At 32.6% G+C, this 18813-nt stretch overlaps 3 protein-coding genes across 3 annotated transcripts in view; all 3 read right to left on the bottom strand.

Annotated features, from left to right (window-relative positions):
- Positions 1–18813, bottom strand: part of LOC131950641 (zinc finger protein 436-like) — an 88293-nt gene that overhangs the window by 68516 nt on the left and 964 nt on the right. The window lies entirely within an intron of this gene.
- On the bottom strand, positions 111–6085 carry LOC131949918 (zinc finger protein 436-like). The gene is made up of 2 exons (XM_059311885.1): positions 5974–6085; positions 111–3581 (listed from the first exon to the last, which is right to left on the bottom strand). The coding sequence occupies exon 2, from the start codon at positions 3567–3569 to the stop codon at positions 1893–1895; it is 1677 nt and encodes a 558-aa protein (XP_059167868.1). The 5' UTR covers positions 3570–3581; positions 5974–6085; the 3' UTR covers positions 111–1892.
- On the bottom strand, positions 16483–18300 carry LOC131949956 (zinc finger protein 583). Its single transcript, XM_059311926.1, has 2 exons — positions 18215–18300; positions 16483–17866 (listed from the first exon to the last, which is right to left on the bottom strand). The coding sequence occupies exon 2, from the start codon at positions 17852–17854 to the stop codon at positions 16742–16744; it is 1113 nt and encodes a 370-aa protein (XP_059167909.1). The 5' UTR covers positions 17855–17866; positions 18215–18300; the 3' UTR covers positions 16483–16741.

Genomic DNA, 18813 nt, shown 5'->3' with positions numbered 1-18813 from the left:
TTTGTTGGATTTAACTAAAATTGGATGTAGGGCCTATTTGATGATTTTAGCATTGACAGTAACTAAACAAAAAAACACCTGAAACAATTTGTTGTGTACATTTAATCACTGAAAATGACAACAAACATAGCTGAACTAAGTTGTATGGTCAAAAAAAATTATTTAGGCCCCTAAAAATTGTATTGACTTAAATAATTGACTAAGTTTTGAGTACAAATTAAATACTAATACAATTTTTATTAAGTGTAATTTTGAGAGGATCGATTTCAGAGATCCATACAGCCAATGAAGGTCTGTCTTACAAAAGTGAAACTTCGGAGTTATAAAACTTTACAAGTATTATGTAGAGTAGCCTTGAACTAAAAATAATAATTTACAAGTTCTCTGGATATGCAACTTTTGGTAATCTATCACTTTAGGTACGGAAAATTGCCCACGACTAGTAATGTGAAAAACAGGTGTTTCCTTAAATTTTAATAATTATTTCACCTTTTGAGGAGGATTTAAGTTTAAAAAAATACAAAAATGTTTCCTTGTTTCATTTATGCACCTGTTTTTAAATAGGTCTGGTGCCCAAGTGGCTGTCAGCTGTCCATAAATTTTCTACCACACCTACACTTATTGTACTCTGAGTATTTTTATCCCATTTAAAGTTGTTTTTTTTACAGTATAATATTTGTTATGAGTCTTGAAAATGAAATTACGTGTGTATGGAACTCCATACAAGAGACACAACTTGACATCAAAAGAGCTGCATGCGGCTAGACGCAAGCAGACCCCTGTTGTATACTTTACCACAACAAAAAAACCTTTTCATAATACAAATATAAAAATTGATAAACTATGGCCCACTATTGGATAACCGCTAAATAAAGTTATGTGATGAGAAAAAATTATAAAAGGGTATTTTAATAATAATTTGCTCTAGAATTAATTTATTTTGTTAAAAAATGAATTAAATTGGTGTTAAAAGTTTTCTTTCCAAACCTGATGGTATATAGGGCAAGTGAAGTAGAGTTCACTTGTTTCTGTGACCTTGGCATATGAAGAGATAGTGTGATCAGCACTATGCCCAGCCGCCTTTACTTTCACTAACGTGAGTTGTGTACCCATCAGAGTTGGGTGGACTCAGGACGGTCTAATTACTTCAACCAGGATATGAACTCGAGACTTACGGGTAAGCAGTCCAGCTCTCTACCGCTAGACCACTCCATCCCCAAATTGGTGTTAAGTCATAATGAATTTCCTACCTTACCTCAAGAATGGATTTTTTATGAGTATTAGAATTAGATATTTGAGAAAATCTTTAGTAACAAACATCAAGTGGCTTCTTTTCCTGATTGATTTTTCTCATGTGCATATAGACTAAAACTATTTAAAACTTTGAGAAAATCTTTTATGACAAAAACCAGATTAATGTGGCTTGTCTCTTGAGTGACTTTACAAGTGCACTTAAATAAGAACATTGATAAAATCTTTTATACATACATATGGCTTATAACCTGTAAAAACACATATGTCATAACAAATTCTTCTTCTGAGTAAACCTGTTGTGACTAATATCACGTTCATGTGGCTTTTCTCTATAATAATTTTTTTTTTGTGTGAAGATTAACAAGAAATATGAGAAAACCATGCATGTCAAATGTTACATTCTAGTGGCCTTTCTTCTAAATGAACTTTATTATTTTGTCTTAAATCAGAACTTCGAAAAAATCTTTTAAGACAACATCACATTCATATTGCTTATCTTCTGAATGAATAATTTTATGACGTTATAGATCCTTCATATCCACAAAGTTTTTATGACAAACATCACATTCATGTGGTTTATCTCCTGAATGAATAAATTTATAATGTAATAGACCCTTCTTATCACTAACATTTTTATGTCAAACATCACATTCATGCGGCTTATCTCCTGAATGAACTTTTTTATGTCGTAATAGACCCATCTTCTGCACAAAGTTCTTATGACAAACATCACATTCATGAGGCCTTTCTCCTGAATGAATCTTTTTATGTGTTCTTAAATTAGAACTTTGAGAAAACCTTTTATGACAAACATCACATTCATGCGGCTTATCTCCAGAATGAACTTTATTATGTTCTCTTAAATTAGAACTTTCAGAAAACCTTTTATGACAAACATCACATTCATATTGCTTATGTTCAGAATGAACAATTTTATGACGTATTAGAGCCTGCATATCCACAAAATTTTTATGACAAACATCACATTCATGAGGCCTTACTCCTGAATGAACCTTTTTATGTGTTTTTAAATTAGATTTTTCAGAAAACCTTTTATGACAAACATCACATTCATATTGCTTATGTCCAGAATGAACAATTTTATGACGTAATAGATCCTTCATATCCACAAAGTTCTTATGACAAACATCACATTCATGAGGCCTTTCTCCTGAATGAACCTTTTTATGTTTTCTTAAATAAAAACTTTGAGAAAACCTTTTATGACAAACATCACATTCAAGTGGTTTCTCTCCTGAATGAATAAATTTATGTCGTAATAAACCCTTCTTATCACTAACTTTTTTGTGACAAACATCACATTCAAAACGCCTTTCTCCTGAATGAATCTTTATATGTGTTCTTAAATTAGAACTTTGAGAAAACCTTTTATGACAAACATCACATTCATGTGGTTTATCTTCTGAATGAACTTTTTTATGTCGTAATAGACCCTTCTTATCACTAAATCTTTTGTGACAAACATCACATTCATAAGGCCTTACTCCTGAATGAATCTTTTTATGTTTTCTTAAATTAGAACTTTGAGAAAACCTTTTATGACAAACATCACATTCATATGGCTTATCTCCAGAATGAACATTTTTATGCATATTAATATTAGAACTTTGAGAAAATATTTGATGACAATGAACAACCTTATTTTTGTCCATAGACATTTGTAGATTTTCTTCAAGTCCATTTTGTTGTTTGTCCTCAAGAAATAAAAATTGTTTAGCCAAATCTTGTTTTAAACTTTCAGTAGTTGACAATTCTGGTTTTATATTTTTAGATGTTGAAAATACTGCTGTTGCAGCAGGTTTCTTATTAATTTTTTCAATTGAAAATGTAATATCAGGATTAAAATTTTGAGAAGAATTAAATGACTTGTTAGGTTTTATATCCTGGAAATTAAAAAATGATAATTCTGGTTTTAATTCATCAGAAGTAGAAAATTCTGGTGTAACATCAGGTTTAACATCTTGAGGGTTTTTAGATGTCATATCAGGTTTTATATCCTGGAAATAAAACAATGTTGATAATTCTGCTTTTACGTCTTCAGAAGAAGAAAATTCTGTTGTAACATCAGGTTTAACATCTTGATGGGTTTTAAATGTCATGTCAGGTTTTATATCCTGGAAATTAAAAAATGTTAATTCTGTTTTTATGTCTTCAGAAGATGATAATACTATGGTTGATAGATCAGGTTTCAAATCTTCAGAAGATGAAAACTCTGTTAATTCATTTGACTGTATATCTACAGTAGATGAAACTGCAGATAACACATCTGTTTTAACCTCCATGCTGGACAGCATCTCAGAAATGAACTGATGATTAAAAAAACATAAATGTTAAACCAATGTAAATGTTAGTCAAAACAACTTTAATAACATGTCAATAATTGCAACACATGCCAGACTTTTGTTAATCTTCTTCTTCGTTCTTAATTATTAGTGTTGAAGGGGATCGAGATTTATCCGCCAGGGGGTTTGAACTCGAGACTTTTGTTCGAATTTATCAACCATGAGTTTTTTGCCGACTCAACAACGCTTTTGTTAATCTGATTACTAAGATTTGATATGAAAATAGATGACCAGTAATGCAAATCCATAAGAACTGTAGATTAATATCTTGAGCTACCAGTTGTTTTTTTTTAAATTATTTATCAAAATAGAATTACTAAGATATTAACAATAACAAAAATCAAAACTTGATTTGCTGTTGTTAGTTTTTAATTGTAAATAATAAGTGCTTAATCTTATCCAAATATGTAATAAAAGTTTAAAAATTAATTTTAATTACAGTTGTAAATTGTAATAAACAACTTAATGAACACTTGCTCTCTTCAGGTAGCTTGGTACTAATTCGCACGAAATGTTTTTTTAGTTTTGTTACAGAATAGGACTTGTAAGTTTTTGTTCTCTCTCACTTAAATTCAAATCCAGTTAGCCAGGAAGAGATAAAATTTGAACCAAATCAATTGTTGTGAACGGGATTCCTATTGATAACAAAAAAAAGGGCGGCTTTAAAAATCATAAAAAGTTGCCATAAAGCAACATTCGCAATAACTTTCAACGCTATTTTATTTGTATGGCAGGGAACAAATATATGTGCTTGCATAAAAGTTGTGTGGTGGTAAGTATATGGATTTAATAATTTTTTTTTTTTAAAATAAGTATAACAGTAAAAATATATAGGCATATAAACCTAGTGAAATGGGTACCCATGGTTAGTTTAATATAATCAACAAGCTACAGCAAACAAAAACGTAGCTGACATATTATAATCAAATATGTGAATAAAATTATACCTACATTCTTGTACATTATATGCTTTTTCGATAATGATAAGAGTCAAACATATATAAATATTGCTAGAGTGATGCTTTAAATTTGCTAGTATAACAAAAAAAGGGGAATTATTTTTAACATATTATTATATCGAATGTAAATGTTATGATTGAGTTGCCCACTAGGTTATCAAACTAATGATAACTTAGCTTTTTAAAGATGGACATAGATCTAGTATCAATTATCTTTTTAGACTAAACCTGAAAATATTAGTTCATGTGATGGAAAATGTTATAGACCTAGACCCGATAAGCTTAAATTAGAAGGAGTCTACTAAATATTTAAAAGGGGTTTTGGAATTACTTGAAAAAACATTGGAGCCAAAAATCACCACCTTGATAATAACCAAGCCACATCTATATTAGTTTTTCTCACTAAATCTAGAATTTACGCAATTATCAATTTAAACATGACCACTGAATAATAGACATCCATATTTAATCCATTAGGCACTAACTTTGGAGTTTTTAGTTCGTTTTAAACTAAATTATTTAATTTAATATTTATTGTCAATCACTGCCATGTCCAACACATCTCTCCATGACAACGCTTCTAACCCTTGAAGGTAAAGAAAACCACACATCAGGTTAGACTTTTTAAGTGGCCATGCACCCAGAGTTCCTCACTAGTAATCATCAAATAGCGGTCACGTGGTTTTTAAAAAATAAAAATAAATTGGTTGTGATACGGACGCCGGTCTTATAAAAAAACAGCTCACAATATTTGATTTCTTTTTTCATAGACTGATAAAACTAATAGTGCTTTACGTTCTCGCTCATTTCTGTACCTATACTGTTGATATTTTTAAAATTCTATTAATTTTAATGAAACCAACTTTTGAATTTAGCCTCCGTTCTCCAAACCAAATTTTAAAATGCTTTTCTGGCATATCTAACCCTGCCACCTATGGTTTGTTGTTATGACACGGAAATCCCGCCATTTTGCGCGTGGTAAACATTTTTAAATATAATTAGTTGAAGGTCTCTGGAATTTGGCCGAAAAATCGCCGGAAATCAAACGTCCGGTCCGGGCGCCATATTGTTGTTAGCAACCGACCACGCCTCCAAGTTAGCGAGAAATACTAATCTATATGTTTATTAATATTATATGTAGGCCTATGCTTTTAGAGCCTTTTAGTAGTAGCAGACTGCTATTAAAATTTGTTACTGGTATCTCTCCCTCCCACTGATATCATCAGTGTGTACGATTTAATAACCCACATTAATGTGGGCAAATTTCAAACATCGTCATTACCAGCGTGATCGCCGCCCCGTTTTCTTGTTATATCAGTAGCCTTTTGAGGATTTAGATCTAGATCTATGTTTTGAAAAATACAAAAACGTTTCCTAGTTTCATTTAGGCTATGTACCTGTTTTTAAACAATTGAATTAAAAAATTTCAGTAATAAATGAAGACTAGCGATGTTTCCAACAGATGCAACCATGCTCATTTACTATAGCAGCCATCTTGTTTATTTTTTTTTATTGGTAGGCAAGATTCAGGGGAAGCCACTCTAACTTACAGATGGCCGCTTTTTATAAAGGCCTAGAATAGATCTAGACTCTAGATTCTAGATCAGTGGTTCCCAACCTTTTTCGAGTGGCGACCCCCTTTTATAAAAAGTAAGTGACCCGCGACCCCCATAGAATTAAAAAGCCGAAATTAGTATGGAAATTAATAAGCACTAAAATAAGATTATCTAGTAGACTTTCAATTTGAACTACTCTTGATAACTGTTTTAATAGCATGAGTAAAATTGCATACTATTCACTAAACCTTCGTGGTTAAGTTTTTAATTAAAACACATTTTTGTTAACGCCAACCTATGTCATTATAATTATCTTAATTTTGTTTTTAATCGAAGAATAGTGTTGAAAATATATTCTCGAAAAGTCAATCAATTTTACGTTTGGGTATGAATGGTGAATACTACACCAAAATTGTGTCTGCAGTTTTTCCTTTTACTCGGAATCATTCTGCAAATCAAAGAATTCATTGTGTAATTTATCGGGAATGCTGGCAACATCAAGGGAAGAAGAGAATGAGTAATGCGTAAATGCATATTCTTCTTTTTTCAGCTCAGAGAAATAGCGATGCAGTTTGTTTTCAAGAGATTCAAGATGCCCAGAAATCGCTTCTTTCAAAATTTTAATTATCTCACAATCAGATTCATTTACCACACCGCAGATTTTCTCAAATTTACAATATTTCCTAGATTTATCTTCTTTACCGACTTTGCAGCTTTGATAAAAATGCCCCGAGATTATCATGGAAAGTTATAATATTCGTTCATTTTCCCTGAAGCTTCGGGTTAAGCTTATCTTGATGCTCGAACATATCTGCTAGGTATGATACTCTCTCCAACCACTCTATGTCGTTTTAAGTATACCAAAAAGTCTTGTTTACTTTGCACTCCCAATAACAATTTGATTTCAGATTTCAATTAAAAAACATAATTTACAACATTTCGTTTGACAGCCAGCGTACTGTAGTGTAGAAGAGCAGAACCTCGTGATCTCTATTAATGTTTTTGCTCAGTTCTTTGAAGGCTCCAGATTTTATATAATTTACGACTTATACTAGTAATGGACTCTTGATGTCGATTGGTTAGGGCAGTGGTTAGGGAGCTAAATCTTTTCTGTTTTCTGAAAGCCCGATTTTGAGCTAAACATAGATGGCGCACCATCCCTACAAACCCCCACAGCCGTTCTAACCCATTTTAATCATCCAGTTTCAAAAAAGGTATTTATTTTCTCCATGCTATCTTCATAAAAGAGCAACTCTTCTTTGCAATCATCCGCATGAATATAGACACAGACCAGCAACTGCGAACACGAACTCACGTCTGTTGATTTATCAACTTGAAAAGCAAACAATGGTGAAAGCTTAATTTCAATAAAAATGTGTTATTTAACATTTACGTACATGCAGCGTTTGATGAGATTTTCTCCTATTGTTTTTTTTTGCTTGGCATTTTCTATCGCGACTTCATTTGATGCTTGCACTAATGCTGGTGAAAATTTCCTGTTCGATCAAGTCTCTGGCGTTTGCAACTAGCTTCTTACCGACGAAAGAACTCCATAAATTTTTTGGTGTGTTCCGAATGACTCGTCTCAAATGACGTTTTAGTTTTGAAGATTTCATAGATTCGTGACTGAAAACAACTTTGTACAGTGCGCTTTGTTTCTTCTCTATTACATTTCCAGTGATGTTAATGAAGTTAATTTCAAAAATTCTTCAAATTACTAAGGTTTAGTATACCAGTTGGCGACCCCCCAGAAAGACCTTCGCGACCCCCAGGGGGGTCGCGACCCCCAGGTTGGGAACCCGTGTTCTAGATCTATCTACTCTAGTATTAGGCATACTGCCTAGCTTCGCTTAGGTTTTCAAAAGCATTTGATAATTTGAATGCTAATTATCACGATGAGGTGTGGAGTGCTTAAATTTAAACAGTAGGCCCTAATGCTAATTTTAGAGAAGATGTTATTGAATGTTTTTTAACATCCGTTTTCGGAGATAATATTTGAATTGTATGACTAAAATGGAATTAGAACTACAGAGTTTCCATGAACAGTATATCTCATAATTTATATTACATTGCCTTTTAAAATTAATTAATTTATTTAATTTGGATACGTAACTGAATTAACAACTTAATTTTTACTAAAACAAATGCTATACTTCGTCATTTTCTGTTTCTGTTTAAAATAGTATTAGGATACAATTATTTGAAAAATAATAATTTTAAAAACGTTACCTCCCTTGAAAACTGAACGTATGACGTATATTATATCTTTGTTTTCTTTTTAGCGCAATTTCCATACTGGGATTGCGATTATTAACTCTTCATTTCTGGATGGATGTGTGTCCGCAGCCTTTAAGTCGTATCTCCTCCTCAACGAAGCAATATCGAGGTTTAGTTCCAAAGCAAATATGTTAAGCAAGTTCCGAGGATGAACATAGGCCAAAAAAATTCCCGTAATTCCTTCCTGGATTTCCCGGAAAAGACACAAAACCTCGAACAAATTCAGTTTTGGCTCCATATCTCGGCAACCAGACCACTTAGCGACTTGAAACATTTACCAATCGATTCCTGCCATAATTTAAACCAATATTGCCGAAGAAAGTTTTCAAAAATATCCTTTCGTTCGGTCACAAAAAATTAATTAAGAACATTTAAACTGAGCATCGTGTAGGCTTAGGATGATATTTTAAACTGAGCATCGTGTAGGCCTACTCGTTAAAATAAAACTATTTCCGTTGATATTTTCTATTACCCCCTACACGTTCGCATATTTTTAAAAAATCTCGTTAATAAATATTTGTTCTATTTTGTTTTGAATTATTAAAACTACTTGTGTTGCATTATTTATTTGCTGAATATATGATTTATCTCGATTTAAAATTGTTATGGATAACATAGAGAAATTGCGCTTAAATTGTCACTAGACTTTTTATTAACTTGTTTTAAACACAGTTGCTATGCTTATATAAGAAATTACGGTATATGAACATATTTAACGATTATAATGGCTGTTTCCGACGGGAATAAAGTTTTTTTGTTACCCTCCAGGGTCGGTCTACGACGTCACATAATATTAAGGGGATCGTTCGTCAATTTATTTATATATATCTCATATAAGAAGAATTTCACTCACGATCATCTTTTAGCCCTCGTCGAGGGCTTTGGGTCTGACCAACAGTGTTTCCATACGGCCTAGTCATCTATAGTAGTGTATGAAAAAACTTAGCATGATGTACAGACGTTAAGTAACCTAAAAAATGTGTTGAAAATTCCCTGTTTTTCCTCATAAAATACAAAGATTATATAGGGAAATACGACTGGTCAGTTTTGACCCATTTCCCGATTTTTCCCGGACATGGCGAGTTTTTGGTGACACCCCAAGGCATTCTCCTACCACCTCACAAAATTTCAAGGGGGGGTCGTCGGAGGAAATTTTTTTTTCGTAATATAGCCCATATAAGGCGCCGGTCAGTCGGGGTCAGTTTTGACCCCCTATCCGTAGACTTTTCGGCAAACCGACACCGGCCCTCGTGTTCTATCGCCCCAAGGCACCATTGTGCCAAATTTGACGCGCCTGTTGCGCCGGGAAGACTTGACCACTTTGCTTTATACATATAGATATAGCAAATCTTGCTCGCAAACACTGCTGTTTAAAGTTAATTTTTTTCCTATATTCATTGATTTAGATTTATAATCCATTGATCTATTATATTTGACACAACTATATCACAATATAGTTAGTCTCGTATAAATTCAATTTTCTTCAAATTATAAAAAGAATAGCGTATATCTGCAGAGCTTTAAAAATGCAATCCAACAGTACCAATTTTATTAATTTAGCATAATTGGTTGATTAAATATAATTTATTTTTTTTTGTGTCGCAAATAAAATATATAGAAACGCGACCAAAAACGCAGGTAAAAAGTCAAATTCACTTGTTTTAAATCTAGTAAGCAAGAAAAGACATGATTCTTTCTTACTATTGAAATCAGTTTGCTTATACCTACATTTTTTTTACACCAAGGTGAAAGTAAATAGTTTATATAAATTTATAAAATGCCATTTATATAATTTATTGTATGTTTTGTGATGAATTTTCATTTGGAAAATACCGCATTTGGAAGCAGAAAGATAAATTTTACAGATCAGATGTTGTTTCAAATGTTATAGATCTATATCAAAATGTTTGTTTAATTAAGTCCGCCCATTTCTGATGGGTACCGGATATACATTGGGGATATTAAAGGTAAAAAGTAAAGGCGGCTGTGAATAGTGCTGACCACACGGACAATCACTTCATATGCCAAGGTCAAGAAACATGAACTCTACTTCATCTGCCAAATAGATTGCTTGGTCTACAGAGGAACCTTAATTAATGTTTACAGGGGCCTAATAAAATTGAGTTATGTTTGTAAAAACATTAGGCCTAAGCTTTAAAAACTTATTTTGGTCAATATCGGAAAAAATAAAATCTTTTCGACTAAATGAGTTGAAAAAATCTTTGAATTTGTGTTATTGTTTATTTGTTATTATAGCTTGTAGTATTTAGAATGAAGCTTTCTTTCTTAATTACAAGTTGTATTAATTTCAAACCTTAATGTAATTTCTTTTTAATTCAGTATTAGCCTAAATGTAAGGTAGGCTACAGAATTCAGATATTACCTATGGTTTGGTGATTTTTATATGTTTATAACATTTCTATTTATGAAATGACCTGATGAACTTATTAAGCAAACTGTTTTTATTACAAGCTTTTATTTAACTCACTTCCTCGACAGTCTGTCTGTCTGTCTAGACGGAAACGCAGGAGTGAAAATTCGGACAGTTCTACTTGACCGATACGATTCAAAGTTAGCACGTGGGTTAAGACATGAAGACAATGCAATCTGAAACTAAATTTGACTTAATTGGATGCCTAATTAATTTTTTATGAATTAATTAAAATTTGGACCGAATTAGTAGGCATGTCTAGCCAACCACACCACGCGCGTCATCACCTTCAATAGCTGCGCCATCACGTAATGGCTGCGTTCAAAAACCATTGCGCGCCTACTGAACGTGATGTTCAGTAGGCGCGCAATGGTTTTTATTTTTAGTCATGTAACTCTATTGTAAATAAAACATGTAAAGTACTGAAAAAAAAATTCATAAAAAACGTTTTAATAACAAGCTTTTATGTAATGATGCACTAAAAAGTAGAAAATAAATAATAGACTACTATTTAAATAACTATAAAGAAAAGCGTGGGTGTCTTCCTTAACATTAGTAAAGGTATCCAATAGATACTAAAGTGACCCACGCTTTTCTTTATAGTTATTTAAATAGTAGTCTATAATTTATTTTCTACTTTTTAGTGCATCATTACATAAAAGCTTGTTATTAAAACGTTTTTTATGAATTTTTTTATTATTATGTTAATAGGCCTGCAAGTTATAAATACAAAATATAGATACCTAATCACCAGAGTTTCTTCCAGGCATCTCTTCGGGAAGGGGGGGGGGAGAATTTTTTTTACCGAACCCCCCCCCCCCCCCCCCCCGAACGACATAAATTTATATAATTTATATAGAAAATACATACTTTTAACAGTGTCCGGCCCCCCCCCCCCCGAACGAAATTCAATTGTTCTGCGCATAATAGCTGCATTAGGGTTAGGCCGGTTAGAGACAGGGTAAGTGTTAGTGTAACACCGCGTTTACACTTATGACGTGTATGCTAGACTAGACTCGGTGTCATCCATTTATGACGTCCACAAAAATGTGGAGTTTTAACCCACCCCCCCCCCCTCCTCCCGCTCTCCTCCCTCGTCCACTTTCGACGAATTCCCCCCCCCCCCCCCATTGTAGACGTCTATAAATATTTAGTAGACCTCTCAAAACATGCTGCAAAGATACTTATTCATTTACACACCATGTGTATATTAACTGATAATGTAATATAGGGATTTGATATTTTCGATAACATCTAGGTCTAATATTAGGCCTAAATAAGAATTTGAAGTTAAACTGTTCCAAGATGTCCGTAAGTCCAGAGGCGTAGCTAGGGGGGGGGGGGGGGGTGCCCCGTGCGCCGACCCAAGGGAGGCACCAAAAGGGTCAGAATTTTTTTTTTAAGCTGCAGTTTTGAATTATAAACAGTCACAGTTAAGGAATTTAACGGCTACAAGCCTTTACATACTGATTTAACTGTTTCTACATTGATTGTGTAAAACAAATACCCTTACGAAACATCGACCGGCAAAAAACGCTTTCCATTTTTTTCTCGACCGGCCGGGGGGGGGGGGGGGACTTTTTCGCTGATTAAAATTGGAAAAATGTACACATGTACACTAGATTGGTGAGTAGATTTGTATCACTTATAATAGAAGCCAATTGTATAAAAGTTGGTTGTGCACTGTGTAACCGTAAATTTTTTTAGTGAGGTTAAAACACGCTCTACCAACTTTGTCCAAGATGGTCGGGGGGGGGGGGGGGGGGGGGAGGAGCTTTTACAACAAGGTTAATAGAAAGGATTTCCAACGGAACGGTGGGTAGATAAATCGTGTAACAGTTAGAACAGAAACCAAATGTATTAAAGTGTAATGTATGATTTCACTAGCGGGTTTTGTTAAATGACGCGATTAGTCCTTTTTACGATTCTTAGGAATATCTCAACTTCTACGTGATAGATCAGATAATTTTACTGGATTGCATTACATATTGCCTGGATCCATCGTTTTAAAGAGAAATGAAGATCAAGGATTCTTGTGTCGCTATTTAATCAGTAAAATAACATAAGTTTGAAGCGTAAGGGGGGGGGGGGGGGAGCCGGCGTTGTCATCTGTATTGTATTTCACTGCTTTGATTGAAACCAATTACTTACTTTTATAACAAAGAAATAAAACTGTACTAATGTAATAAAGGAAATCCGCCTTTTACGATTATATCCTATTTAATTAAATATAATTGCTCATCTCTAATGGCTACTAACTCCCTTTCCCCTCCCCCACCACTCCCTACAAGAAGATTTATACACAATGAGTCGAAGCTTGGTATATGGCTAGGGGTGATAGAGAATGAGTGGAAGTCCACCTTTCACCCTTTTTTATCAGTCCAAAATTGACGCAACTAAAACGCTTAAACCTTCCCCTTTCCTCCAGCCACCCCCCCCCCCACCTTAACACACTGCCGGTTGAGTTTTCCAATAGTAGAACTCACCCCCCCCCCCCCCCCCCCATCCCCTCACGGCAATGAAGGAAAGTTTTTATATTAAAAACGTAATGTACCACCTTATGTAGATGATTGTAGGAAAAAATTCACAGGAAAAAAAAACACAGGAAAAAAAAAACACAGAAAAAGAGTCACAGGCAAAAAGTCACAAATATATATTTGCATGCAATGTGTTAATACTTTTATGAATTATATATTCAGAGAGTGCAAAATTAACTTACGATTAATTAAATGTAATGTTATGTGTGTAGGTTGTATACGCATGGTAATATTTATAATTTATTTATAATTTATTTATTTATAATTATTTATATTTTATAATTCATCTAAAAATATTTAGTTTTAAGTATGTAGATTACTAATTATGTAAAACATAATATTAATAGCATTTAATAGAATGTCCCAACGTCCTCGGTTTTCATTGTGTTTTTTTAAAATACTAACATTAAATTACCATGAAATGGTAAATTCATCTGACTTGCTGCCCTCAACTCATCGCAACAATAGTTCAACCACCTGTACTGCCCACATTTATCACGCTCATTACATAACACGTATACTTGTGTTGGGGGGGTCCCATCAAGCATTAAAATTAAGAACGAAAAAGGAGAAGAATTAGACGAGTACAAATAGTAAGTATGTTCCCTTTCAAACCAGACGGTCTAATGGGCAAGTGAAGTAGAGTTCACTTGTTTCTGTGACCTTGGCATATGAAGAGATAGTGTGATCAGCACTATGCCCAGCTGCCATTATTTACCCTAATGTGAGTTAGGTGCCCATCAGAGTTGGGTGGACTCAGGGACGGTATACTGACTTGAACCTGAGACTTACAGGTTAGCAGTCCAGCTCTCTACCACTAGACCAATCCGGCATTTAGTCATTGATCAAGTAGTGGTAAGAATGATGACTAATTCTTTTAAAATGATTACTGAAAATCACTGCCTATCTGTAATTTATTCGTTTGTGAAGCCTGTTATTTAAAAAATAATTAATTAAAATATATGGACTTCTAGCCTATATAAAATATATGGCATAGTTCTGAGAATAGTGTAGACCTACAATTTAACCTATGGGTGTCTAGTATATAATATAAGGACTAGATTTTAAATCTGTCCTAACACATTTAAATTACAAAACTATAGGTTCCCTCTTTTGAATGAAAACAGGTGTGTTAAAGCATGAAGATAGTGTAGCAAATAATACTAATAGGTAAGGTTATTAGAAAAGAGCAGAAATTGAATTAGTTAAAATTGTGTGGGTTTTATTTCTAATGATAAAATTAGAACATTTACTCTAAATATTTCAGACAATTATCTTTTTGGCTGAAGTTATGCAAAAATGTCAAATGACAATTGTGACTGTGTTAGGTGGTGTGATAGTCCTTCAAGAACCATAAATAAATTGTTTTTTTTTTTAAATTATGATTTGTGTGCAGATCTAGATCTAAATTTAAGTGTTTATAGTGCAGTGTTAATAAAAATACAGGAAAATCGTTGAAAAGTATTGAACCTGTAACAACGAAGAGATAGTTAGCCTCAGTCTGTTAAAATCTGAGGCATGATCATATGACCCTTAAGAAAAATTGCTTAAGTCCACTATAAATATATATTAAAACAAATTTAATGGACCAAACGGTGAATTGTTTAGAAATTATTTGAAAGGCCCATCAATTATTTTAATTTGTTTTAAAATCATGTATTGGTAGGCACAATGTTACTAAAATAAATATGGTTATAAAACATATGACTGATTTTTGTTGGATTTAACTAAAGATTGGGTGTAGGGCCTATTTGATGATTTTAGCATTGACAGTTACTAAACAAAAAAAAAACCTGAAACAATTTGTTGTGTACATTTAATCACTGAAAATGACAACAAACATGGCTGAACTAAGTTATATGGTTAAAAAAAAAATTATTTAGGCCCCTAAAAATTGTATTGACTTAAATAATTGACAAAGTTTTGAGTACCAATTAAATACTATAACATTTTTATTAAGTGTAATTTTGAGAGGATCGATTTCAGAGATCCATACAGCCAATCAAGGTCTGTCTTACAAAAGTGAAACTTCGGAGTTATAAAACTTTACAAGTATTATGTAGAGTAGCCTTGAACTAAAAATAATAATTTACAAGTTCTCTAGATCTGCAACTTTTGGTAATCTATCACTTTAGGTACGGAAAATTGCCCGCGACTAGTAATGTGAAAAACAGGTGTTTCCTTAAATTTTAATAATTATTTCACCTTTTGAGGAGGATTTAAGTTTAAAAAAATACAATAATGTTTCCTTGTTTCATTTATGCACCTGTTTTTAAATAGGTCTGGTGCCCAAGTGGCTGTCAGCTGTCCGTAAATTTTCTACCACACCTACACTTATTGTTCTCTGAGTATTTTTATCCCGTTTAAAGTTGTTTTTTTTACAGTATAATATTTGTTATGAGTTTTGAAAATGAAATTACGTGTGTATGAAACTCCATACAAGAGACACAACTTGACATCAAAAGAGCTGCATGCGGCTAGACGCAAGCCGACCCCTGTTGTATACTTTACCACAACAAAAAAAACCTTTTCATAATACAAATATAAAAATTGATAAACTATGGCCCACTATTGGATAATCGCTAAATAAAGTTATGTGTTTAGAAAAAATTATAAAAGGGTATTTAATAATAATTGGCTCTAGAATTAATTTATTTTGTTAAAAAATGAATTAAATTGGTGTTAAAAAAGTTTTCTTTCCAAACCTGATGGTATATAGGGCAAGTGAAGTAGAGTTCACTTGTTCCTGTGACCTTGGCATATGAAGAGATAGTGTGATCAGCACTATGCCCAGCCGCCTTTACTTTCCCTAACGTGAGTTAGGTACCCATCAGAGTTGGGTGGGCTCAATTACAGTAGATTTACTTCAACCCGGATACAAACTCGAGACTTACGGGTAAGCAGTCCAGCTCTCTACAGCTAGACCACTCCGTTCCCAAATTGGTGTTAAGTCATGATGAATTACCTACCTTACCTCAAAAATGAATTTTTTATGAGTATTAAAATGAGATATTTGAGAAAATCTTTTGTAATAAACATCCAATTTCAAGTGGCTTCTCTTCCTGATTGATTTTTCTCATGTGCATATAGACTAAAACTAAATAAAACTTTGAGAAAATCTTTTATGACAAAAACCAGATTAATGCGGCTTGTCTCTTGAGTGACTTTACAAGTGCACTTACATAAGAACTTAGAGAAAATCTTTTATACATACATATGGCTTATAACCTGTAAGAACACATATGGCATAACAAATTATTCTTCTGAGTCAACTTTTTGTGACAAATCACGTTCATGTGGCTTTTCTCTATAAAAAAATTTTTGTGTGTGAAGATTAACAAGAAATTTGAGAAAACCATGGATGTCAAATATTACATTCTAGTGGCCTTTTCCCTGAATGAACCTTTTTATGTGTTCTTAAATTGGAACTTTGAGAAAACCTTTTATGACAAACATCACATTCATATGGCCTTTCTCCTAAATGAACCTTTTTATGTGTTCTTAAATTGGAACTTTGAGAAAACCTTCTATGACAAACATCACATTCATGTGGTTTATCTCCAGAATGAACTTTTTTATGTTCACTTAACTTGTAACTTTGAGAAAACCTTTTATGACAAACATCACATTCATATTGCTTATCTTCAGAATGAACAATTTTATGACGTAATAGATCCTTCATATCCACAAAATTTTTATGACAAACATCACATTCATGAGGCCTTTCTTCTGAATGAACCTTTTTATGTTTTCTTAAATAAGAACTTTGAGAAAACCTTTTATGACAAACATCACATTCATGTGGTTTATCTCCAGAATGAATAAATTTATGTCGTAATAGACCCTTCTTATCACTAACTTTTTTGTGACAAACATCACATTCAAAACGCCTTTCTCCTGAATGAATCTGTATAATATGTCTTCTTAAGTTAGAACTTTGAGAAAACCTTTGATGACAAACATCACATTCATGCGACTTATCTTCTGAATGAACTTTTTTATGTCGTAATAGACTATTCTTAGCACTAAATCTTTTGTGACAAACATCACATTCGGGTTTTATATCCTGGAAATTAAAAAATGATAATTCTGGTTTTATGTCATCAGAAGTAGAAAATTCTGGTGTAACATCAGGTTTAACATCTTGAGGGTTTTTAAATGTGATATCAGGTTTTATATCCTGGAAATAAAACAATGTTGATAATTCTGCTTTTACGTCATCAGAAGAAGAAAATTCTGGTGTAACATCAGGTTTAACATCTTGATGGGTTTTAAATGTCATGTCAGGTTTTATATCCTGGAAATTAAAAAATGTTAATTCTGTTTTTATGTCTTCAGAAGATGATAATACTATGGTTGATAGATCAGGTTTCAAATCTTCAGAAGATGAAAACTCTGTTAATTCATTTGACTGTATATCTACAGTAGATGAAACTGCAGATAACACATCTGTTTTAACCTCCATGCTGGACAGCATCTCAGAAATGAACTGATGATTAAAAAAAACATAAATGTTAAACCAATGTAAATGTTAGTCAAAACAACTTTAATAACATGGCAATAATTGCAACATATGCCAGACTTTTGTTAATCTGATTACTAAGATTTGATATGAAAATAGATGAGCAGTAATGCAAATCGATAAGGACTGCAGATTAATATCTTGGCTACCAGTTGTTGTTTTTTTTTAAAATTATTTATCAAAATAGAATTACTAAGATATTAACAATAACAAAAATCAAAACTTGATTTGCTGTTGTTAGTTTTTAATTGTAAATAATAAGTGCTTTATCTTATCCAAATATGTAATAAAAGTTTAAAAATTAATTTTAATTACAGTTGTAAATTGTAATAAACAGCTTAATAAACCTTTGCTCTCTTCAGGTAGCTTGGTACTAATTCGCACAAAATGTTTTTTAGTTTTGTTACCGAATAGGACTTGTAAGTTTTTGTTCTCTCTCACTTAAATTCAAATCCAGTTAGCCAGGGAGAGATAAAATTTGAACCAAATCAATTGTTGTGAATGGGATTCCTATTGATAACAAAAAAAAGGGCGGCTTTAAAAATCATAAAAAGTTGCCATAAAGCAACATTTGCAATAACTTTTTTATTTGTATGGCAGGGAACGAATATATGTGCTTGCATAAAAGTTGTGTGTGGGTAAGTATATGGATTTAATAATTTTTTTTTTAAAAATAAGTATAACAGTAAAAATATATAGGCATATAATTCTAGTGAAACGGGTACCCATGGTTAGTTTAATATAATCAACAAGCTACAGCAAACAAAAACGTAGCTGGCATATTATAATCATATAGGTGAATAAAATTATACCTATATTCTTGTACATTATATGCTTTTTCTATAATGATAAGAGTCAAACATATATAAATATTGCTAGAGTGATGCTTTAAATTTGCTAGTATAACAAAAAAA

Source organism: Physella acuta, unplaced genomic scaffold (assembly GCF_028476545.2).
Source record: "Physella acuta isolate Inbredline_101_S28 unplaced genomic scaffold, ASM2847654v3 ptg000063l, whole genome shotgun sequence".
Taxonomy (NCBI): domain Eukaryota; kingdom Metazoa; phylum Mollusca; class Gastropoda; family Physidae; genus Physella; species Physella acuta.
The sequence above is the reverse complement of the archived record's forward strand: the minus strand, read 5'-3'. Positions and strand labels throughout refer to the sequence as shown.

Excerpts from the sequence above, each read along its gene's own strand:
- LOC131949956 (XM_059311926.1), bottom strand. The coding sequence starts at position 17,854 with ATGCTGTCCAGCATGGAGGTTAAAACAGATGTGTTATCTGCAGTTTCA.
- LOC131949918 (XM_059311885.1), bottom strand. The coding sequence starts at position 3,569 with ATGCTGTCCAGCATGGAGGTTAAAACAGATGTGTTATCTGCAGTTTCA.